Source organism: Theropithecus gelada, chromosome 10 (assembly GCF_003255815.1).
Source record: "Theropithecus gelada isolate Dixy chromosome 10, Tgel_1.0, whole genome shotgun sequence".
Taxonomy (NCBI): Eukaryota; Metazoa; Chordata; class Mammalia; order Primates; family Cercopithecidae; genus Theropithecus; species Theropithecus gelada.
In genome coordinates this window covers 17,157,192-17,182,191 of record NC_037678.1, presented here as the reverse complement: position 1 = coordinate 17,182,191, position 25,000 = coordinate 17,157,192, and the positions used below count along the sequence as shown (strand labels likewise).

The window sequence follows — 25,000 nt, the reverse complement described above, 5'->3', positions numbered from 1 at the left end:
CACCAGTTAGGTCTCACTAGAGACTTTCCTGAGAGCAGGAACCATGGCTTACTCAGTTCTGGCACTCTAGAAACCTCTAGAGAGACCCATTGGTGGACCCTCTGCCTGCCGTTTCCTGATCATTAACAACTGATTCTGACAAGAGCTTCATTCCCTAATGGTCCATCAAAGGTGCAAGAACTAGAGCAAAGTTTCACAGAATCTCTCTCGTGCTCCTTTCTCTAAACCAGCACACTACACAGTCTGGTCTCCTAAGAGTTTGTGCTACTGGTAAGTGATAAAAAGATGCTCCCTTGGGCCTTTCCTTTCTCTTCTTAATTTAAGACTCAGCCAGGGAAGGCTGAGTCATCAAGCGTAAGGACTAAAGAGATAAAAATGAAGGTCTCTGAAACACAAAAGAATGAGGTAAAGTCAAGTGTATTTCTATGGACCACTCAAGGGCCATGGCCGAGAATGGGGCAAAGAATAATGGCTTCAATTTTCTCAATAATGTAACTGAACCTGGGAGAGGTTAAGTGATTTACTCAAATCCCTCAGTTGGTAAGAAGCAGAACTGTCATCAGAATTTACAAGATTGCTTGGCTCCCAAAGGATATACACTTTTGCCTCTTCAGTGAAAACACCTCTCCCCTCAGAAGTTCTCTTAACCAACCTCTACTTAGCACAAAGTTCTCCATGGACACCTAGGGCAGACGAGATGCCCAAGGCTGGTAAGCCTCTCGCTAGCAGGATGTCAGAGGAAGTCTGTTCCTACAAATGGGCTCTGTGCTCAGCAAGAGTGAGCTGTGATTGTTACCGAAGGTGTTTTTATATCTTGTAGTTCTAACGCAATTTGAAATCTAATTAGATATTATTTGAGTTCATGGCATGTAACTGTAAAGAATTGCTGTTTCCCTGAAAGGCAAACTAAACGCTTTGCAACAGCTCAATGAAAAGAAGTCCCTAAACAAATTTGCCTTTGCGTTAGGTGTGGGTGAGACTAAAGAGGGGGGAAAAATAGAACTAACCCAGGACTGTCCTCCAATTGTTTTGGAAGAGTCCTTGAGTTCTTGTTTCACTTTGAATGAAAGGACACTGATAACCATAGAAGATTCATTAGGGTGGTTTATGCAGGTTAATACAGCACTCAATTAGCAGACCAAAAAACCTGGCCTGTGGATGAAAAGAAAGCAAATCAAGGTTAAAATATTTTTATGATTCTTGCTTTAATTGACATTTTCAATCATCTGACCCAGCATGGGGCCCCTGCATTTCCCACAGGTGGGCTGTGCAGGTTGACTTTCCTTTGAAGTAGCAGAGTGTGAGCTGAGGGAGACCAGGAGAGGCGGGGTCTCCCTGACTACAGTAGTATCTGCACACATTCCAAGACCCAGAACGGGTGCCTGAAACTATGCAATAGTGCTGTATAATTCCGTTTTCACACTGCTGATAAAGACATACCCAAGACTGGGTAATTTATAAAGAAAAAGAGGTTTAAGGGAGAACTCACAGTTCCATGTGGCTGGGGAGGCCTCACAATCATGGTGGAAGGTGATGGCTTAGATTGGCAACAAGCAAGAGAAAGAACGAGACCCAAGTGAAACAGGAAACCCCTTATAAAACCATCAGATCTCGTGAGACTTATTCACTACCATGAGAACTGTATGGGGAAAATCGCCCCCATGATTCAATTACCTCCCACTGGGTTCCTCCCACAACACCTGGGGCTTATGGGAGCTACAAGTCAAGATGAGATTTGGGTGGTGAGACAGCCAAACCATATCAAGTCCCTAACCCCATACCACGTTTTTTCCTGTACATGCATACTTATGATTAGTTTAATTCATAATTAGGCACAGCAAAAGATGAATAACAATAACATAATAAAACTGAATAATCATAATATGTCAGTGCCACTGCTTTTGTACTTTGGGGCCATGACGAAGTAAAATTAGGGCAACTTGAACACAAACACTGTGATGCCCAGAGAGTCAATCTGATAACTAAGATGGCTACTAAGTGATTCGCAGGCCAGTAGTGTAGACAGCATGGAGATGCTGGATGAAGCAATGATTCACCTCCTAAGTGGGACTGAGCGGGATGGGGAGACCCTCTAGGTCCTCTCAGTGCCTAGACATTTCCGTGGAGCCCTCAGGGATGACCTAAGAACTCCGTGTGTCCCACCAGGCCAATCTGGGTCTCAGAGTCCTGGTCATAGTGCATCTTTGCTATTTTCATTCTTTTCCCTGCTTTCTCCCATCTTTTGTTTTTTTTTTTGAATCCGGTTCCACATTTATGAAGGACCGCCTGTTTGCTGTTTTTTATGTTCCTCCCTTGGGAGTACAACAGCCCCTCCTTACTTGCGGTTTTGCTTTTCTCCACTTCAGTTACCAGCGGTCAACCGCTGCCTGAAAATATTAAATGGAAGATTCCAGAAATAATTCATATTTTAAATTGCATGCCATTTTAAGTAGCATGTTTCATGCCACTTTACATAACTCATTTAAGTGAAATAATACAGTATTCGTCCTTTTGTGTTTGGCTTAGGTCACTTAGCATAACGTCCTCAAAGTTCATCCAAGTTATAGCATATGTCAGTTTTTTGTTTCGTTTTGTTTGTTTTTGAGACAGGGTCTCACTCTGTTGCCCAGGCTGGAGTGCAGTGGCACAACCACAACTCACTGCATCCTCTGCCTCCTGGGTTCACAGGAACATCCCACTGCAGCCACCCAAGTAGCTGGGACTACAGGCACACGCCACCACGCCCAGCTAATTTTTGTATTTTTTGTAGAGATGGGGGTCTCACTATGTTGCCCAGGCTGCTCTCAAACTCCTGGGCTCAAGTAATCCACCTGCCTCAGCCTCCCAAATCTCCCAAAAGAGATTACTGGCATGAACCACCACGCCTGGCCTTCAGAATTTTATTCCTTTTCAAGGCCTGCCAAAGTTTTTAGTTGTACTTATTTTTATGGAATTTTTACGTTTTTATTTTTGATATAAAAAGACTTGAGAGTTTAGAAGTCTCCTGTGCCCTGCCTGGTCAAGAAATGTCATTTATCAGGAAGACACAGGCCTTCCAAAGCACTACTTCTATCTGTTGTAATTTGCTCACTGATAGCTGAATCTGACTTTCTTTAGAAAGTCATCCACTTCTCCATTTGTGACCAATTACATCCAAGACCCAGATTGTAAGGTATATTCCACTTCAATTTTTCAATATAGTGCCAAAGTGTTTTCCAATTTGGTGTATCCATACACACTCCTATGGGTAACATAAGAGACCACCACTGATCAACTAAGACTTGATAGTATCACTCTTCCAATTTGGTGGCTATAACATTATTTATGATTTTAATAATGTGGTCTTCCTTTTCATTTCCCTGATTAACAGTGAGGCTGTATATCTTTTCATGTGTTTATTGGCCATTTGCCTGGCAACTAAGTAAAAGGACTGTTTACATCTTTTACAGATTTATCACTCATTAAGAATTGTTTATATATTTTGTTTACTGCTCTTCTGTCAGTAACATGTGTTGAAATATCTATCTTTTGCTTTTCTCTCTCTCTCTCTTTTTTTTTTTTTTTTGAGACGGAGTCTTGCTCTGTTGCCTAGGTGGGAGTGCAGTGGCATGATCTCGGCTCACTGCAACCTCTCCACCTCCCGGACTCAAGCAATTCTCCTGCCTTAGCCTCCCAAGTAGCTGGGACTACAGGCCTGTGCCACCACGCCTGGCTAAGTTTTGTATTTTTAGTAGAGATGGGGTTTCACATGTTGGCCAGGCTGGTCTCGAACTCCTGAGCTCAAGTGAGCCACCTGCTGTGGCCTCCCAAAGTGCTGGGATTACAGGCGTGAGCCACTGTGCCTGGCCTGCTTTTCTCTTTTTAACACCCCTTTGATGGAGTTATTAATATCAATGTGATTGAATTTACGGATTCATTCATTTATGATATGTATTTTTGATGTCTTGTTGAATACATACTTTTCCATTCTGGAGTCTTAAAGCTAGTTTCCCTTTTCATTTAAAAAATAGTTTATTTTAGCCCTTCACTTTCTAAGTTTCTAATCCATCTGGAATTAATTTTGTGCATGGTATGAGACAGAGATCCACTTAAATTTTTTCCATGTGGATAATCAGGTGTCTCAGCACCGTTTATGGGAAACTTAATCATTTATTCAGTGATCAGGTATGTCGCCTCTTCATATACCAAAATACTTTCATAAATGTGTGTGTGCTCTTGCACGTTCTCCTCTTTCCAACTGATTAATTGGCACGACCCAGAGCAAATGCTCGCAATAGTTTACTGTAGGTTTTCACTAGTTACTATTTATGAGTTTTATCATGAATGAGCATGTAATTTTGTCAAATAACTTTGCTTCATCTGTTTAGATTATTTGGTATTTCTCCTTTAATCTATTAACATGCTGAACAACACTTGTGGATTTTTCAATGCTAAATCACTCTTGTCTTTCCTGGAATAAACTCAACTTGGCCATGATATATTATCTATTTTATACATGGCTAGATTTGGTTTGCTAAATATTTTGCTTAAGATTTTTCCATCTACATTCATGCGTGAGACTGGCTTGCAATCTTCCTATCTTGTGAGGTGACTTTGCTCCTCTTTTGCCTTCCGCCATGATTGTGAGGCCTCCCCGGCCCTGTGGAACTGTGAGTCCAACATGATTGTGAGGCCTCTCCCGGCCCTGTGGAACTATGAGTCCGCCATGATTGTGAGGCCTTACCCGGCCCTGTGGAGCTGTGAGTCAATTGCACCTCTTTACTTTATAAATTACCCAGTCTTGGGTGTGTCTTTATTAGTAGCATGATAACAGACTAATACACTTTTTTTTTGTCTGATTTTGGTGTTGATAATATCCTGCTTGTGGAATGGGTTAAAAAGTGTTCCTCTTTTCATATTCTCTAGAAAAGTTTATTTAAAATTGGAAATGTCCTTGGATTAAAAAAATGAGTAGAACTTATTTCTACTTACTGTCTAGGGGTACTGTTTTCAAAGGTTCAATGGCCAGAAGATAATCTGCTATAATACATACTATATAATACATACTATATTACATGTTATATAATATATGTTATGCTATAATCTACATAGTAAAATGTGGAACAGTTGGTCAAAAAAAAATCTAAGAAATTTTATTTTGATTGGCTTAGATGAATTATCACACATATAAAATACATAGTAATTAACCCAAATGCCTTTTAGTTCCTGTGACTTAAATAAAACTTTGATAAACAAGTTGGTTTTTAAATCACTGGTAAAGTAAAAATACAAATATCTTCAAAACTGGTAGCATACATTTTTGGCTGGGTTTTGTATTTGTTTCTGCTACATGTTTTAAAGTCATGAAACTATGAACTCAACTTGAAAACAGAATAATCTTTGTGTAACTCTTTGATAAGTAGGGCTAATTTAATATTATTGGTTTAATAAAAACAGTTGTAGCTTCTGAGTTATACGCAAAATACTCATGTATTTTACTTTCAGGTTCTTAAGCAAACACCTGGTATTCACAAAATACAAAAATGGTTAACAGTAATATAACTTGAAATGATGATTTGCTTTGTGTAATATTTCAGTTTTCATAAGCAATGTAGGTGAATTGTTAAAAATAAGTAAATCAGGTAAATGTAAATGGAGTAAATGTTTATAAAATAAACATTCAGAATAAATGGAATGTGGAATAAATGTTTATAAAATAACTTTTCATATACTTTAAAATCATAAGGTTATGCTATGTTATAATAAATAATAAACACTCATCAAATGTCTGGGTCATTTCCATAAAAATAAGAACAAATTGCTGAATATAAATAAATAAAAGTTGTTTTTGGTTTCTTAAATATATTTGAGTCTATTAAAACATGTTTCTAAAAATTATGAAACGATTCTTATTATAAAATGCTGACATGTGACAAAGAATTCAAAATTTTGGCTTCCTAGATTTTCACTAGAAATTCAGGTTACTAAGAATAAAATCCTAATTAATGTATATATAATTCTGTATACAAAGTGTATTAATCCATTTTCATGCTACTGTTAAAAACATATCTGAGACTGGGTAATTGATAAAGAAAAAGAGGTTTAAGGGACTCACAGTTCCACGTGGCTGAGGAGGCCTCCCAATCAAGGTGGAAGGCAAAAGGCAAGTCTTACATGGCAGCAGGAAAGACAGAGTGACAGCCAAGCAATAAGGGAAATCTCTTATGAAACCATCAGATCTCGTGAGACTTATTCACTACCATGAGAAGTTTATGAGGGAAACTGCTCCCATGATTCAATTATCTCCCACCAGGTCCCTCCCACAACATGTGGGAATTACGGGAGGTACAATTCAAGACGAGATTTGGGTGGGGACACAGCCAAACCATATCACAAAGTATACCAAAATAAGATGTGTTTTTGATGAGCAAAATTACAATGCATAAAAAATATATTCCTTATTGAGAAAATAGAATAATTTTGTCCAGTTCAGAGGTTACTTAAAGGTTGCCTTGAAAAGTAAATTTAAAAAAGAAATAGAAACAAGATAGGAATCAGTAAGCAGGAGAGTAATGTGAAGAAAGTTATGGATATAAGGATGTATTTTTGGTAAGGACGGTTAAAAAGAAAGGAGAATTTTCTATGAGAAAGAATCTTATGTGGTAAATTTTTGTCTTAAAGTAAAATGACTGGTTATTTAATAAAGAGAAAGTAAACAACACAGCAGAAAGCTTAAGCATGTTGTGAAAGGTCTGAGTAAGTCATGATAAAGTTTGTAAAGGATGAATTTATAAAAGAAATTGTGTGTGTGATCAAGTTGCCTGTAATTAGAAGGGAATTGTTTCTAAGTCTTCCTAAAGATTGAGCTTTGCTATCAACAAAATACATTAAAACAAAACTAAAAATTTCATCCCCTATGTTAGAACAAAGTTTTCTTGAGGTACTGATCTGCTCTTAGTAAAACCCCAAGAGATTATAATTTTTAATTCTGAAATCTGTTTAACTGCCATCTTCTGAAGTGCAGTTTCTATTTCCGCAAAATTTCTTCCTGAGATATATTTAATTTCCCCAGTTTCAGGTCAGAAATGCTGTCTTCTTCACACGTATAATCCAGCACTTTGGGAGGTCAAAGCAGGTGGATCACCTGAGGTCAGGAGTTTGAGACCAGCTTCAATATGGCAAAACCCCATCTCTACTAAAAATACAAATTTTAGCCAGGCGTGGTAGCACATGCCTGTAATCCCAGCTACTCAGGAGGCTGAGACAGGAAAATTGCTTGAACCTGGGAGATGGAGGTTGCAGTGAGCTGCAATCGTGCCACTGCACTCCAGTGTGGGCAACAGAGCAAGACTCCATCTCAAAAAAAAAAAAAAAAAAAAAGAAAAAAAGAAAAAAAGAAAAAGAAATGCTGTCTTCTTCATTTAGAATGGTAATTTCACTTCTTGAGGTAGAGTTTTCCTCTGGAAGCTTTTCAGATTCATCTCTCAGAAGTTCAACTTTTGCTGTATCTTGCTGCATGTGATTTTCAGGTCTTACATCATTGCCTTCTGCTCGTCCTCTTTCTACCGTTGAAAAGGCCCGGGATAACTCTCTCCTTTAAGTTTTCCATTCCTTCCTGTAACTTCCCACCCCCACCCCCACCCCCCACCACCTGTTCTAACTCTGCTGTTATAGCTTGTCCATTAAATGTTTATCTTGGGCCAGGTGTGGTGGCTCACACCTGTAATCCCAGCACTTTGGGAGGCAGAGGTGGGCTGATCATGAGGTCAGGAGATCAAGATCATCCTGGCTAACATGGTGAAACCCCATCTCTACTAAAAATACAAAATATTAGCCAGTGTGGTGGCATGCACCTGTAGTCCCAGCTACTTGGGAGGCTGAGGCAGGAGAATCGCTTGAACCCAGGAGGCGGAGGTTGCAGTGAGCCGAGACTGCGCCACTGCACTCCAGCCTGGGGACAGAGCGAGACTCCGTCTCAAAAACAAACAAACAACAAAAAAGTTTATCTTGAAGGTCTAAAAAGGCAATGTTTTCACCAGTATACCTTGATTTTGTACCCTTGCCTTTTCTTGACATGTCTGAATTATCCCATGTAACCAAGAAACTTCCCATGCTATTACTAAGGGCCATGTATTCCCCTGCTCAAGGTGCTAGTTTTCTTGTTTACATTCCTGTATAATATGGTCTGCACTCATAACCTTGGACCCATTCCTTCTGTGTCAGATTAAACTCAAGTGCCCTTTTCATCAGGTCAACTACCTGGTTATCTACTATACATTGGCTTCTCGTAAGGAGAAGCAATCAACCTGCAGAAGTTGTTTTCACCGTTTTAGTAACTGGCCTGAGAAACAAACATTTTATATGTTATCAATATAATTTCCTGTGTTATCTTTCTTCAGTATTTGATTACTTAGGAAAATGGAGTTTTGAAAGCACTAAGCTTCCACGTAAGTTTCCGTATTGTCTTTTGATAATCGCTCTGGGTACATGAATGACTATGACTTCACAGTAACGTCTCATCAAGTGCTTTCAACCTTTTAAAATCTTTGGCAGGGTTCCCTGAATCAAAATTCTAACTTAAGTTTTATTGACCTGAAATTAACTTTTGGATTCTCCAGAAGGACCTCTGGAGAGGCTCAAAGAATGTATCTCTTATCTTGTAGAAATATTAAATGATTAGTCTTATTTTGTGAACTGCATGCTAAATGCTATCAAATAATAAGTGATGCTAGATATTTGCATTACATTTATGGGTATGTACCCAAATTATATAAAATTCTTAAAAATCTAATATGACATTAGTTAAAATTCTAGACATGATGTCGTGTGGCACAAAAATAACTAAATTTCCATGTTAATTGCTTATTATAATGAACTCCCATCAGATTTTTAGCCATGGGTATTCTAAGTTTTTATTCACAGCTATTGTTTTGAATTCTTCTTTAAAGGCATTTGCAAACAAATTTATGGAAGCGACTCCAACAAATACTCTTAGATATAGGTTAATAACTTTAAGATCAATGGACTAAATGCAAATGTTTGAGAACTCTAATGAAGAAACATGAATTCATGAAACTACTAATCAAGCTCAAGCAGAACAAAAATAAACTGCATGAGATTAAGTAACTGATAATGTTTTTGACTTTTATTTAAAACATGGTTAGTTCTTCACTTAAACGTTTTGTTTTCCAGATTGAAGGAAATTTTCTTCCCTAAGCTATCTATAGCACACAACAATTTGGTACACTATACATTTGTGAACAAGGTAGAAGCATTTCCTTTTTCTTCCAATTTTATCTCTCCAAAGTTTGGAGAGTTTTTGTGAGTATTCTTATTTTTATGGCAATATGGTTATTTGTACAAGTTCAATAACATTTGCTCTCTCCACTTGCCACAGTGGCTCATGTCTATAAGCCAGGTGGGCAGATCACTTGAGGCCAGGAGTTTGAGACCAGCCTGGCATACATGGTGAAACCCTGTCTCTGCTAAAAATACAAAAAAAAAAAAAAAAAAAAAAAAATTAGCTGGGTGAGGTGGCACATGCCTGTAAAGTCCAGCTACTCAGGAGGCTGAGGCATGAGAATCACATGAACCCGGGAGGTGAAGATTGCAATGAGCCAAGATTGCACCACTGCACTCTGGCCTGGGTGACAGAGTGAGAGTCCATTAAAAAAAAAAAATTACCCTCTCTTTATAGCAGGATACAATGGAAACAATTTGTTATATTATCAAGGCTTTGACTGAAATGTCATATCCGAGAATATGTATAAACTGCCTGACTTCTAGGGTTCTCAGCCTTATAGTAAATGAATAAAAATTATCAATTCCTGGCAGGTCCAGGAATCTTAGGACTGTAAGTATAACCTAAAGTCTGTCTTGGGTTATCTTATTAACCTCAAGAAGTTTTTATTTATGTTTATTATTTATTTTTTTTGAGACATGGTTTCTCTTTGTCACCCATGCTGGAGTACAGTGGCACAATCACAGCTCACTGTAACGTCAAACTTCTGGGGTGAAGCAATTCTCCCACTTCAACCTTCCCAGTAGCTAGAACTACAGGCACTTGCCACCAGCTTAGCTTCAAAAGGTTTTTAGATCTGAGATTACTCTGTGGTCAAATCACTATTCTTGCAGGCAATATTTGATAAAAACTAAATTTATTTTAGAAACAAATTTGTCTTACTCTATTTTTGGAAAAGTCAATATCACCGTAGGAAGAAAAAGTTATGTTTCTTTTCTTTTTTTCTTCCAGAAATATTTTAATAAAAATTGATCATTTCCAAGAAACACTCACTGCATGCCCATCAATAAAAGAGAACCACAACAAAATAGAAAATTTACCATATGGCTATGATTTAAAGAAAAAAATGCAGACATGAGTTATGTTGCTAAAGAAAAGCTAGAATACAACTGTTATTAGATGATAGCTGTGTGCACTGTTTTCAAGTTATTTGCCTGTAGAGCAATTTGCTATTTGTTATTTGCCTATAGAACTCTTCTAAATTTCTACAATCCTACTTTCTTCCATGCAGTTACCAAAAATGGCAATTTCTGTGTTTTGGAAGCCCTATAAGCTGAAACTAGATGAATTTTAAGAAATAAGTCTCATGCCTGATGTCTGGGCCACACAAAGTTCACTAAACTGCCTGATGCCATTACCAGAGACATTCAAACTGCAAACCAGGATGAGAGTTGATTGTTTCCATGCTGTAGATAGCTTTTTGCAAGATGTCAGAACAAGACTCTATGTCATAATGATATAATAATACCCACCTTTTTCACTTGGTAGGTTAATGGTCATTTTGTTTATTTAATTGGTTGTCTTTAAAGCGTAGGTTTATTGCTCAAAGTCCCTATGCAAATTGTTCTTGTCACATCACTATTAATTTTACTTTGCATTTTCTTCTTTAATTTTGTATCTGTTACTTGTTCAAGTTTTTTATAGAAGTACAAATCCTAACAGTATAATGCTAACCCAGCACTTTGAGATGGTAACATAGGCCTATGGAACAGACAAAATTGAACTTAATTACAGACTCCAAGTAGACAGCCAGGGAGCACCACGCTTAAACTTCCTCAAACTTAAACTTAAGCTCAAATGTGGTGAAAAAGGTTTTGACATTGACTCCTAGCTGCCATTCATTCTCTCCAATATGAAACAAGACCAGAAGCCTGGGAGAGGTCCATCCTGGCATTGAAAGACATGAAAACCTAACTAAAGGATGATTGATCAGTGACACTTTTGGAGAAACATCTTGATCAAAAGGGTGAAATGTGAATGTTGCCAAAATAAAAATGGAGTCATTTGTGTTAACAAAACCCTGACAAACAGAACCGGGAAGGCCATGGAGATAGGCTTTTCATCCATAAGTGTCTGGTAACGAGAATGATCACAAAAGACTCCGTGAAAACCACAATCTTGCACAAATGCCATTGTAACTTTACACACACAAAATAAAAACTTTGGCAGGCATGTCTGCCCAGCAACTGCCTGTCCAGTCTTGGACTGGTGTCAACTTTGTTACTGATCCTTTGGCCAAAGATAATTATCTCCAATTATAAAAGCCTCTTCATTTTTCCTTTAAAAACCTTTCTCTTCCTTTACCTCCCTGGGTATGCACATAGTTTGCTATGGCATGTATATTCCCATTGCAATGCACTATTCCAGAATAAATATAATTTTCTTTTAGAGAGAATCTCTTCGTTATTAAGGCTGACAATACTTTAGAAGTTTCTTTGCATGTTTGCAGAAAATTCTCTTTGTTATCTTATGCTTGAAAGATTATTCTTATAGGTATACAACCTGTTATTGTTTCTTGGCATACTTAAGATATGCCTCACTTCCAATTTTCTCTATTATCTCCTTCTGATAGTCCAATGAGACATATCCCAATTTCTTTGCTTTTCTCAGTTTTTCTATCTCTTTTTCATTCTGTGTTGAATTTTGGGTAATTTCTTATACCTCTTCCAGTTCACTAATTCTCTCTTCAACTGTGTTTAAGCTATTGCTTAACATATCCATTTAATTTCAATAATTATATCTTTCACTTCTAAAAATACTATTTAATCCAAAAGGGCTATTCATTTTTTTGAGAATCTACTATTCCTTCATCCTACTTTCAGTATTCATTTTTTATTCCTACATGTAAGTAAAAATACTTATGTTTTATATCTGATAAGTCCAATATTTGCAGTCTTTCAGATTTAACTCCAGTCTTCAGTTTTTGCACTTTCTCAGGGTAGCCTACTTCCTTATGCGTTTTGTGATTCCTAACTGAGAACCTTGCTTTCCTTGTAACTTCCCCTAAAAAATTTTGAAGACTTGTTTTTAAGAATATTCTTCTAGATCAGATTTATGTTAGTTTCTGCCAGGTACCTGGCAAATTTTTTACTTTTTTCTTTCCATTTTTGCTCCCACACATGTAATTTCAGCCCCCGAAATAATATAGGCATAGGCTTAAAATAAAATCTCAAAGGAAACATTTCCCCCTTATTCTACCTAAAACCAAGGATGAAACAGACAACAACCTCTACTGTCTTCTTCTACACTCTGAGTTTTATTAACTGTTTATCCACCGAGGATAATACTCTTTGTGGATCCTGATTTTATGTGAGGCCTTTATGTGAGGTCTTTCTTCCTGTGGGCTTAAGGTCCTATGTATAGTATGTCAACAGAATAATTCTATGTTTTGCCTGTTGGCCTATTGTCCCTCTGTAACCCATGATAGCATTCCCTTGTTTGCACTATAAATTATACAGCTACCTATTGAGAAAAACCAGTTTTTCTATACTCTCACATAGAAGACTTCTGATGCCAGATATTGTGGGGTTATTTTCCTACAATGACCAGTACTCCAACACTAGCTGGGTCCCCATACTTTAATACAACAGTGACACTACCTCCTTGACAAAAGCATCAGATGCTATGGGTTAGTGGCTTAGTCCCATGAGGTGGCCCACTTGAGATGCCAGCTGCAAGTCCCGGCCTTCTGTCCTCTGACAGATTTGCTGTAAATCAAGGATTCCTATGATCCCCTCCTTGGGTTCCATAATTTACTAGAATGGCTCCTGAAACTCTGGAAAACACTTACATTTACCAGTTTATTATCAATGATGGAACCTGGGAACAGTCAGAGAGAAAAGGTACACAGGGCAAAATATGGGGGTGTGGGCTGAGGGGAGTATGGAACTTCCATGCCCTCTCTGGGCACATCACCCTCCAGCAACAATAGTGTTCACCAAACCAGAAGTTCACCAAATCTTGTTATTAAAGAGAATTTAAAGAGCTTGATTTCTATCACAGCCTCCTGCCTCTCGCCTGGAAAGGCGAGCTACAACAATATTGGAGGGAAGAGCTTCATGGACAAACCTGTTAATTAAGATATAAGTTATACTTATGAAAATTTGAAAACAACTAAGGTCAAGGGAGTGGCTAGGTAATAGTCTATTAACTATTGGATATAATGTTCATTAACACCATGTGGTTGACCCAGAAAACGCTTTTGATATGAAACAAATGAAAAGCAGAAAACCACATTTAACATGCATTATGACTATAAATAAGACATAATACCCACATGGGGACATGGATCAGAAGCCAAGTAGAAAAGACTAATTTATTAGAGAAGCCAGCTTTGCAATCCTTTTTCCTTTTTAGAACTTGCAATGGATATAAACTTCATATGAAACAAACTCTTTAAGGATGCATGTATCTAAATCCTCCGTGATACAACCTGAGAGGCAAATGCCCTTGCTGTCAGACAGGCCTGTGTTGAAATCTTTGTTCTGTGTGAATAGTTCTGTGAATAGATGTGGTCAATTCTTTACTCTTTCCACTGTAGGGAGGGAATTCTGATACACTCCTTAACTCACACTCCTTACTCAAAGTAATCATACGGGATCAGCCATATGGTTACTTTGGCCAATGAGGGATGTTAGCAACCATGACTCAGAGTTGCCTCCTGTGTATTAAGGCTTCCTCTGCCACCTCTGCTTCACCATGAGAAGACACCACACTGGCCTGCTGAAGGGACAGAGGACACACTAGAGGACAGCCAAGTTGCCCCAGTCACCAGCTGTCCCATCTGAAGCAGACCACAGATACTCTGTTAAAGTAGTAAAAAAATGAACCATCCAACCAGCCTATAAACTCATCAACTATATAAATGGTTACTGATTTAGGCCACTATCAGAAAGCTTGTTATGCAGCATTATCTATAGCAGTAGATGACTAATACACCCTGTCTTCTTCCTCTTTCTATAGCCAGGTCCATCCACAGTGTTTGGTACCTACAGAGTGGTGATGAAGGCTTTTTCTGTCATTGTCCCCCCTCTGTGAGGAAGAATGAGACATTTATGCTTGCATCTCCCCCACTCACACACCCACACCTGTCACAGCACTTGTCCTTTTTTAAATACCTACTTCTTTGCACATTTCTGTCCTCCTCCAAGCCATACATGAGTTGGAAGCAGGTTAGTTATTCACATCCACATCTACAGCACCTGGCAGAGCAGGCCCTCAATAAATGTTTTTGCTTGAGTTGAATGAATAGATGTGGGGAGCTGACATGAACCAAAAGAGCCAGCAGCAGATGGTAAGAATAATAACCACACAAGCTGGTTCTTATGCCAGGAGGCTTTAGGCTTTCCAGAAAGCCCAAATAAGGGTGGAAAAAACCCAACACCCCACAAAGATGAAAAGCATACTCGTTCTGGTCTCCTGTGCCCTTATCTCTCTCACCACATCGCACATAAATCTCCTAGCCATCTATGCCCCTGAGAGGTCCCCTCAGCCCACCTCACCCTACCTCCGGGGATGTGCCTGTGTTGACCCTACCTTTAGATCAGACACGTCTCTGTAACACTGCTCGGAGCGGGTGTGGTCCGACAGCTGCACATTCCAGAAGCAGGGGAGCTGGTACACAAGGAAGGGGTTTTGTTTGATGACGGCATTGAAAATATCCTGGGGGATGAAAGCCAAAGACACAGTCAAGACAATCGGATGGTCCAGGTGCCCATTCTGGCTCTCAAGGCACTGCATCCCCTGTGATAGGGATTCTCTTGAACCGCCTGCTCTGAACACAGGCTGGCTCGCACTGTGGGGCATCTCTCTTGCCTGTTATCTCTAGAAACCAAGCAATAATGTTTGGATAGAGACTGGGGAATGCCCCAGGCTGACTGGAAGCTCCAGAGTCCTGCTGGTCTCATAAAGCCCTATCCAGTGAGCTCACACGTGCAGACATGTGGTGTCTTCCCTACCCTTGCTGGCATATGAAAAATGAAGTCTCCTTCCCCTCTGGCCTCCTAGGCAGGAGCCCTGTGTTATCCATCCTGAGCCTCCTGGAGAGGAAACTGCATGATGACAAGTAGCCCCACTCATTCAGGGACTGAGACAAATTACAGATCCTCCCTCTCAGCAGTGCTTCCTGGGGCCTGCGGTGGACTCAGTGATGGATGCTCCTTGGATTTCTGCAGGCCATGGTGCCCAGGATATGCATTCTCCGTTTCAAAATCCAACTCTGACTTGTCTAGGGAGGTTTTACCTTTTCTGGGCTCTTTTCCAAGCTCTTGCACCAGGCCATACTTATTAACTAGCTGCTGACAGGTGGCGCCGGGAGGTGAATTATGGGCCTTCGTGGCAGAAGATGGCTGAATAAACTATCCTCACTGGACACGGGCACACAATTGCTAGCTTTGGGGGACATGCTCAAGTCACGGTGACCCGACTTGAAATATGACGCTGGTGGACGATTTCCCCCTCAGGTTTAAAACAGCTACCTGGGTATTATTTTTTTCTTAAACTCATTCATTATACTCTATCTCATGTTCGAAAAAGGAAATCAGTTTCTAGCTGCTTGGGAAATACTGAATAATAATGCTTTAAAAAATAGTAAAGTAATCATGCAGGGTTTCTTGTTTCCTCCGTATTATGAAACTTTGCAGGCATTCGACGAACCAGGAAATTGCACTTAGAACAACAACATGCAGAGTGAGCTGGCTCTTTGGATGAAAAGGAAAGGGTGAAATGCAGAAAACTCAGAGAAATCATCTTCGTGCTTGAAGACAGCTATCAGTGCCACAGGAAGATGAAAATTTAAAAGAGTGATTCTGGTAGACTCAAAGTCAAAGACTGAAGCCCTCTGACTTTCCTAGGACGTCAACATGAGGAATGGGTTTTTACAAAATGAGTATTTGTTGGCTGGGTGCAGAGACTCATGCCTGTAATCCCAGCACTTTGGGAGGCCGAGGCGGGCGGATCATCTGAGGTCAGGAGTTCGAAACCAGCCTGGCCAACGTGGAGAAACCTTGTCTCTACTAAAAGTATAAAAATTAGCCTGGTGTGGTGCCACACGCCTGTAATCCCAGCTACTTGGGAGGCTGAGGCAGGAGAATTGCTTGAACCCACGAGGTGGAGGTTGCTGTGAGCCGAGATTGCACCACTGCATCCCAGCCTGGGTGACAAAGCGAGACTCCATCTCAAAAGTAAAATAAAATAATAAAAATAAATAAAAATGAATATTTGCTAACAGTTTAGTGGAGTTTCTGAGGCTGCCTGCATAGCAAGGTGGTTTCCTGGCAGTTTATCCTTTCTATTTAAGTGCATTTCCCTTGAGTAAAGGGACACTAGTGCAGCATCTAAGTAAAAGGCTTAGATTAAAGGTTAGACTTGGGGCTGGGCACGGTGGCTCACGCCTGTAATCCCAGCACTTTGGGAGGCCGAGGCGGGCAGATCACGAGGTCAGGAGATCGAGACCATCATGGCTAACACGGTGAAACCCCGTCTCTACTAAAAATACAAAAAAAATAAAAAATAAAAAAAAAATAATAGCCGGGCGTAGTGGCAGTGGCCTGTAGTCCCAGCTACTCGGGAGGCTGAGGCAGGAGAATGGCATGAACCTGGGACACGGAGCTTGCTGTGAGCCGAGATCGTGCCACTGCTCTCCAGCCTGGGCGACAGAGCAAGACTTCATCTCAAAAAAACAGTTAGATTCTATTTGCCAGCAAGGCAAGTGAAATCTTGCCTGAGAAATATGCTGTGGCATTCTGGGGTCCCAGAGAGCAGGCCCTATGCACTCCACCTGGCGATGAAGAGGGCATCAACATCTCCTTATAAGTCTGCATCAGTAGACTCTAAGCTCTATGAGGGCAAGTGTTGCATCCTTCGTCTATCTCTGTCATCCTTTTTCTGAACTTGGCTCCTGGTGTACACAGTACTCAGTGCGAGTCTGCTGAATGAACAAATGAATGAACATTAAGGGAAGGCACTAAAGAGTTGAGCTGCTGTCTTAGACTGGCAAGAATAAGGCAGCTGTATCAGAGCATACAGGGTCACACAACACATAGAAAACCATTCAGACCGATTGACTTTTAAGTTTCCTTGAGAAACAGCACCAGCGCACTCAGGAATACCTGCACCTTCGGACCTGGCCACCCACCTGGTCAGCTAAGGATGTAGACAGCATGCCCATGAGCTCCCTCTCTGCGGTCAGCCTCCACATCTGCTCCCATTTCATCTTCCGCAGCTTATCCAGAAGTAACAGGATCACCCCTGGGCAACAGCACAGGATAAAAGAGAAAATTAAAAAATAAGAAAGTAAGATGGAGACCTAGGCATGCCTACTCACAGCACAGCCACAGTCTCTCGGGGATGACTGTCTTATGCAGAGGCCTATGCCCTGCTGCAGATGAATCTTCCCTCCAAAAATTCTTCCAGTGAGGCTCCACAGTATGGGGCACCTGTTTTGGAGATGAATATGCCTGGGTTCAAGCCCAGGACCTACCAGTTACTTGATAGAGATGTGAAGCCATCTCTCTGGGACCTCCTCATTGTATGGAGACTGGTCATGCAGGCCTCAAAGGACTGTTGTAAGGAGTAAGTGAGGAGGGCAGGGAGAGCCTAGCATTGTCTGGAGATGGGCAGTGGTGGTGGCCGCACAACAGTGTGAATGGACTTCATGCCACTCAACTATATGTGTAAACATGGTTAACACGGTAAACTTTTGTTATGTATATTTCACCACAATAATGAAAAAAAGATTCTAGCTCTGCACTGGATACAGAGCACATTCTTTATAGATATTAGGTTCTCCTGTGTTTTTCCCCAGAGATATGACCACCTACTAGGTTGAGCTGATAGGTGGAATTTGTACGACGTATACCATTTATCCCTACACACAAAAAGCAGCTCCTCTGTGACTTTATTCTGGGTATGGCTTTGCCAATTTGCTTGATGATTACTGACAAGCCACATGGGCCTGTCTCAGTCTTCCTGATTTCAAGGGGGTCTTTTTGGTCCACCCACGCTGGGTCTTTAAGGTGAGCTCCAGAAGCCTGTAAGCTCATAAGAAATGAATAATAAGAGGCGGTTCCTCTTTCTTGATATCTTTTCTTGGTTACTTTCTGTGGGAGGGACCTGGGTGAATGGAGGGTTGTTTAGGGAGGGAAATTCCCATTGTCGATACCCTTTTGTATTTTTTTTTTTTTTTTTTGAGACGGAGTCTCGCTGTGTCTCCCAGGCTGGAGTGCAGTGGCGTGGTCTCGGCTCACTGCAAGCTCCGCCTCCCGGGTTCACGCCATTCTCCCCTTTTGTATTTTTTAAAACGCTAAAACAACAGCGGGGTGCAGTGGTGGCTCTCGCCTGTAAACCCAGCACTTTGGGAGGGGAGGAGGGTGGATCACCTGACGTCAGATTAGCCCGGCCAACTTGGTGAAACCCTGTCTCTACTAAAAATACAAAATTAGCTGGGTGTGGTGGTGCATGCCTGTGATCCCAGCTACTTGGGAGGCTGAGGCAGGAGAATCGCTTGAACCTGGGAGGCGGAGATTGCAGTGAGCTGAGATCGTGCCACTGAATTCCACCAGCCTGGGTGACAGAGCAGGACTTCATCTCAAAAAAAAAAAAAAAAAAGAAAAAAAAAAGCTAAAACAGCTAAATGTATTATTCAGGCAAAAAATAAATACATCAGTTAAAATCTAAAAAAGAAAAATACATTTAGGCTTAGCTGAATGGCTGAGAAGCAACTATCTACCATCAGGTCAGTTAGAGCAAGCAGAAAAAGCCCAGAGCATAGAACACAAAGAGCCAAGAGAATTTCCCTGCAGGCCACTGCAGTCAATTTGGTGGGGGGAACTGTAGCACGCACAGGCCCCCAAATCAGTCCTCTTCAGGATGCTTAGCTCAGCAGAATGGTCAGTCGGGAAGACTCAAGGCAGTTGAAATATGATCTTAGTTGAAACCTAGTACCTGCATTTCCAAGACTCAAGGAAAGAAACTGATTTCCCCAAATCACATACACATGTCAACTCTAAGCCTTTTTACTTATTCCAGTGGCACATATTTGGAGAAAAGACATATTCACCATTTAGTGAAAGGTGGTTGGCCAGGTAGAGTTGAAAAAAAAGAACAGTGTCTATATGGTTATGGGAAGAATGGGCTAATACACAGAGATCTGAACTTGTAAGTCTGATGGACAAATTATATCTGCTGCATAGGTCCTTTGTGCTTTGTTAGGTTTACATGACATATCATTTCCCCTAATGCTCCCCCAGATCTCTATAAGATAGACTTTGATGTCCTTATTTTATAGGTGAGGAAACTGAGGGGGCTAAATCACATACTTGTGAATTCACAGTTCAAAAGTAGCTATGTCAGATTCAAACTCGGATCTGCCTGATTCCAAAGCCAGGGCTTCTTCCACTCAACCACATAGACTACACAGCTCCAGCAATGTCACTTTGGGACCATGGGACTCAGGTCAAGATTGTCTTTCGTTGACTCTCCGTTTCTATGAGTGTTGAATGAGAAAAATGCTACTTGCCCTGCACAGCTCAGAAAACTGTCAAGCGCTCTTGTGGTAGGCTGGTAATGTTTAACCATCAGCTCTCCTGGGGAAGAAAAGGGCCAGATTTGTAGCATTTGCCAATTGTCAAGGTGTAAACACTCCCGTCATGGCTAATTTCAAGCTAGCAATGTGATGTCACTGAACACCGAGTTGGGGAGGAAGGTACACAGTGGAAATTGTTCACCATAAATGTCTTATCTGATTGTTTTACTCAGATAAACAATGGGGAGAGGGGTAGAAAGAAAAGAAACATTTAGAAAGTTACAAACCAAGAGAATATAGTTATGTAAGTCACTGGTGACTAAGAAAATATATTCCAGTCAAAAATACGAATGAAGCTGGGCATGGTGGCTCACACCTGTGATCCCAGCACTTTGGGAGGCCAAGTCGGGTAGATCACTTGAGGTCAGGAGTTCAAGACCAGCCTGGCCAACATGGTGAAACCCTGTCTCTACTAAAAATACAACAAAATTTGCTAGGCATTGTGGTGTGTGCTTGTAATCGCAGCTACTCAGGAGGCTGAGGCAGGAGAATTGCTTGAACCCAGGAGGCAGAGGGTGCAGTGAACCGAGATTGCGCCATTATACTCCAGCCTGGGTAACAGAGCAAGACTCCATCTCAAAAAAAGAAAAAAAAAAAAAAAAAAAAAAAAGGGCGGGCGGGCGTGGTGGCTCATGCCTGTAATCCCAGCACTTTGAGAGGCCAAGGTACATGGATCACTTGAAGTCAGGAGTCCAAGACCAGCCCGGCCAACATGGCAAAACCCCATCTCTACTAAAAATACAAAAAAACTAGCCGGGTGTGGTGGCACATGCCTGTAGTCCCAGCTACTCGTGAGGCCGAGGAATAAGAATAGCTTGAACCCAGGAGATGGAGGATGCAGTGAGCTGAGATTGCACCACTGTCCTCCAGTGTGGGTAACAGAGTGAGACTCTGTCTCAAGAAAAAAAAAAAAAGAGAATTTCATTAATCTTATTACAAAAATGAATTATAATTAGGTTGGATAGATGCTCCAATGTATTAAAAAAATGAGGGGGGACGGTGGGAAGCTAGAAACAAGCATGAAATACATTAATGCACATTTTGAAGCCTCTAGAGAGGTCCAGGATAAATCTATGAGTCTCTGGAGACCAAGCTGAGAACTGATGCTTTTAAATGGTGTGAGACTTGGCAAGTCCTAAGTGGCAGATGTGATTTGCCAGGTTGCTTGAAAAGTAATCTGTCTAAAAAACAGATGACTGAATGCAGAAATGCAGGATCATTCTCCCTGTTAGCCAGTCTTTTCTTTTGTGTGACTTTAATTTTTAAGATTATGAACTACTTCAAAATAACAGGAAAGCACAGAAACTAATATAATGAATACCCACCACCTAGATATAATGGATCGTATAATACATTGCCACATTTACTATTAAAAAATTAAAGCATTACAGATAAATCTAAAGTTCATCTCATTCTATCTCCTCTCTTCCTCAGACAGTATTCTGAGGAATCTGTGTTTTATTTCTAGGCTTGTTTTTACATTTTTATCCTCTATGCATATAATAACAACACATGGTATTTTTAGTGTGTTTTGGATTGCGTATTTCCTCTTCTAACTTGCCTTTTCACCCACTGTTACGTCTTTAAGATTTAACCATGTTAGTATTTCCTATGTAGTTTAGTCACTGTAACCATATCATCCATTTTATACATATACCACAATTTATTTATCCATTCCTCTCCTGAAGCACATTTTGGTTGTTTACTATGTTTTTGCCATTATAAACAATGCTGCAATAAATATCCTAATCTGGACTGATGTCTCGAGAGCTTAGCTAGGTACAGCTTCCAAAGGTGGACCGGGATTGCTGTGTTGAAGGCGCTCCTTGTCTGGAGACATCTTCAACTACTCAGTCTTCCTTTTCTCTTACAGTCAGTCATTACTGAGTCCACAGATTCTAAATTTAAAATGCCTTTCACATTTCTTTTATTCATTCATTCAACAGTTATTTATTGAGTAGCTACTATGTGTGAATTTGTAGAAACAGACTTGTACTTATTTTGCTTCCCGACTTTCACCAATCTCATGAGCTTTTTTAGTTATATTTTTTTAGACAGAGTCTTGCTCTGTTGCCCAGGCTGGAGTGCAGTGGCGCGACCTTGGCTCACTGTAACCTCCGCCTCTCGGGATCAAGTGATTCTCCTGCCTCAGCCTCCCAAGTAGCTGGGATTACAGGCACCAGCCGCCATGCCTGGCTAATTTTTTTGTATTTTTAGTAGAGACGGGGTTTTGCCATGTTGGCCAGGCTGTTCTCAAACTCCTGAACTCAGGTGATCCACCCACCTTGGCCTCCCAAAATGCTGGGATTACAGTTGTAAGCCACTGTGCCTGGACGATCTCATGGGCTTTATTCAACATATTAGCTCAGCATATATTTAGTGGAGGTATAACATTCATTCTTTGCCAGGCCCTTTTGTAGAAACACACATAAGACACATACATCATTAGGATTCAATGTGATGACTGCATACACTGAGGACATGCAGTGCTTATGAAGAGAGCTCAAAGGAGGGAGGCCTGACTGGCCTGGGCTAGGACTTGGTCAGGCAGTTGGGGAAGCTGTCTGAGGAAACACCATGGCCAAAGCACGGAGGTAGGAGATGCATGATAAGAGTGGGCTACACAAGAACTAGAGTGTATCATGGCCAGACGGTTTCAATAGCAGGCTTAGGCAAATGCCAGGACAGAAGCCTGAACACATGAGCAGGCAATAAATCAGGAAGAGCCTCGCATCTATGCAACACAGGTGCATTCCAACCATGCTTATGCCATTTCCTACAGAGAAAATACTATTCTTAAAACCTACTGGGAGTTAAGGGGCTTATGGCTAGAAAGGCTGATCCAAGGGTTTCAGAGGCCCCAGGCCCTACCAAAGTGTCCCCAAGGCTGAGGAGATCATTTTGTTGGCACTTGTCACTCATGTGTGACACACTGCTTGGGAAGCCCTACCGAGGACAACTGAGAGCCAGAGAAGGATGTGGGGCAAGAGAATCACTGCAACAGGATGTTTTAGAAAAGCCAAACTAGCTGGGCGTGGTGGCTCACGCCTGTAATCCCAGCACTTTGGGAGGCTGAGGCCGGCAGATCACCCGAGGTCAGGAGTTTGAGACCAGCCTGGCCAACATGGTAAAACCCATCTCTACTAAAAATACAAAAATGAGCCAGATGTGGTGGTGGGTGCCTGTAGTCCCAGTTACTTGGGAGGCTGAGGCAGGAGAATCACTTGAACCTGGGAGGCGGAGGTTGCAGTGAGCCGAGATTGCACCACTGCACACCAGCCTGGGTGACAGAGCGAGACTCAGTCTCAAAAAAAAAAAAAGAAAAATCCAGGCTAAAATGTTGCTGTCATTTATCCTGTCATTTCACAAGATCAAAGGCCTCCAGTATTTCAGGGTGGTCTTCAGAACAAGCTATAACCCCTTGGTTGAGGCCAGACGATCTGGTTCTTGGCATAATTTAATTTTCTTTCATCAAACCACTTCTTCCAGGAAAACTGGCACAATGGCACTCTGCCATAAAACCACCACAACCTGGGCCTCTGTGAACTTGATGAGCTGATTCTCAGGCTGCTTTTCTCCTTGGAATTCCGGAAAGTTTACTAAATACGCCACTCTCTGTACCCCGATTCAACCAAGAACCAGAATCCAAAACAAACACAAACATTCATGAGCAAACATGTCACAAAGCTTATGAATTTCACTCTCAGCTTCCCAAGCCGCCTCTAATCTCACAACATTCTTAGAAAGGGGGCTGGTTACACATTCCTACTGAGTTTGCCTCGATGTGGGAAGCGAGGTGCTGAGGACGGAGGTGATGCTTCCAATGTCACAGTGCTGGCAAATGCTTCCGACTGCCCTGTTTACCTTACAACGTTAGAACTGATAAAGACCCTGTGCTTCCTGTGCCAGCAGAACCCATGGATGGCTCTTCTTTGTACTTCGACATTTTTAAAGATCATGCTTCTTCCTCTTAAACAGGAATGTCACACGTGTGTTTGGCTGACATAGGCTCATGTGGGAATCAGGGCTCCCAGACACAACAGCTGGGCCACAGGCAAGCTGCCTTTGGCATGCCAAACCAGAGGGGACACTGTCTGCTTTTGTTGTGTGTGTGTGTGTGTGTTGTTTTTTGTTTTTTTTTTTTTTTTGTGAGACAGAGTCTTACTCTGTTGCCCAGGCTGGAGTGCAGTGAGTGGCACGATCTCAGCTCACTGCAACCCCCGCCTTCCAGGTTTAAGCCATTCTTGTGACTCAGCCTCCTGAGTAACTGGGACCACAGGTGCCCGCCGCCATGCCTGGCTAATGTTTTTTGTATTTTTAATAGAGATGGGGTTTCACCATGTTAGCCAGGCTGGTCTTGAACTCCTGAACTCAAGTGATCTGCCCACCTCGGCCTCCCAAAGTGCTGGGAACACAGGTGTAAGCCATCATGCCCAGCTGACTCTGTCTACTTTTAATCATAGGTCCTGCATTCAGAAGGTATTTCGTCTATGATTCCTTTCAGATTTTTTTTTTTTATTTGAGCACTTGCTTTGGTTCTATTCATTAGTTAACTGGGGACTTGGAAGTTTTTAAAACACAGTCCTTGTTCTCAGGGAGCAAGGCCTGATAGGGAGGGGAGATAGGTAATCACAAAAACACAAAGCACTGTGATAAATGGGAGGTGGGGAAGAACTATGGGAGCTGGGGTACAGGGAAACTGACTGTGTCCCAAGGGAAGCATTAGGGAAGGGCATCTTGAAATGATGTCTACACTGAAACTTAAGGATAAAAAAGGTTATATAAGTGAGAGACAGGAAGAACAAAGGTCAAATCAGACACGCTTCTCTCTCTAGGACACTGATTTCAAAGGAATGGGTTGCTGAATATCTAGCAGGTAGCAAATCCTGTCCACTACATTTGAACTGCAGACCTCAAAAGGTAATGACCCACGTCCCCCCTCTTCTCCCCAAAAACAAAATTTTACAAAGGCTGCATAAAGTTGTCTAGCATGGGTGAAAACATTTGTGTTTGCTCATAAATCTATAATTAACCGCAGGTGGGTCCTTCCTTCCTTCCTTCCTTCCTTCCTTCCTTCCTTCCTTCCTTCCTTCCTTCCTTCCTTCCTTCCTTCTTTCTTTCCTTCCTTCCTTCCTCCC

At 41.2% G+C, this 25,000-nt stretch overlaps 1 protein-coding gene across 6 annotated transcripts in view; it reads right to left on the bottom strand.

The window, feature by feature from the left end:
• LARGE1 (LARGE xylosyl- and glucuronyltransferase 1) overlaps window positions 1-25,000 on the bottom strand; it is a 631,116-nt gene that overhangs the window by 83,994 nt on the left and 522,122 nt on the right. For all 6 annotated transcript variants that reach the window (XM_025399702.1, XM_025399703.1, XM_025399705.1 and 3 more), the window contains 2 exons: window positions 17,415-17,527; window positions 14,816-14,941 (listed from right to left, as the gene is read on the bottom strand). In XM_025399702.1, the coding sequence (XP_025255487.1) occupies window positions 14,816-14,941; window positions 17,415-17,527 (239 nt within the window). The remainder of the gene's footprint in view (window positions 1-14,815; window positions 14,942-17,414; window positions 17,528-25,000) is intronic.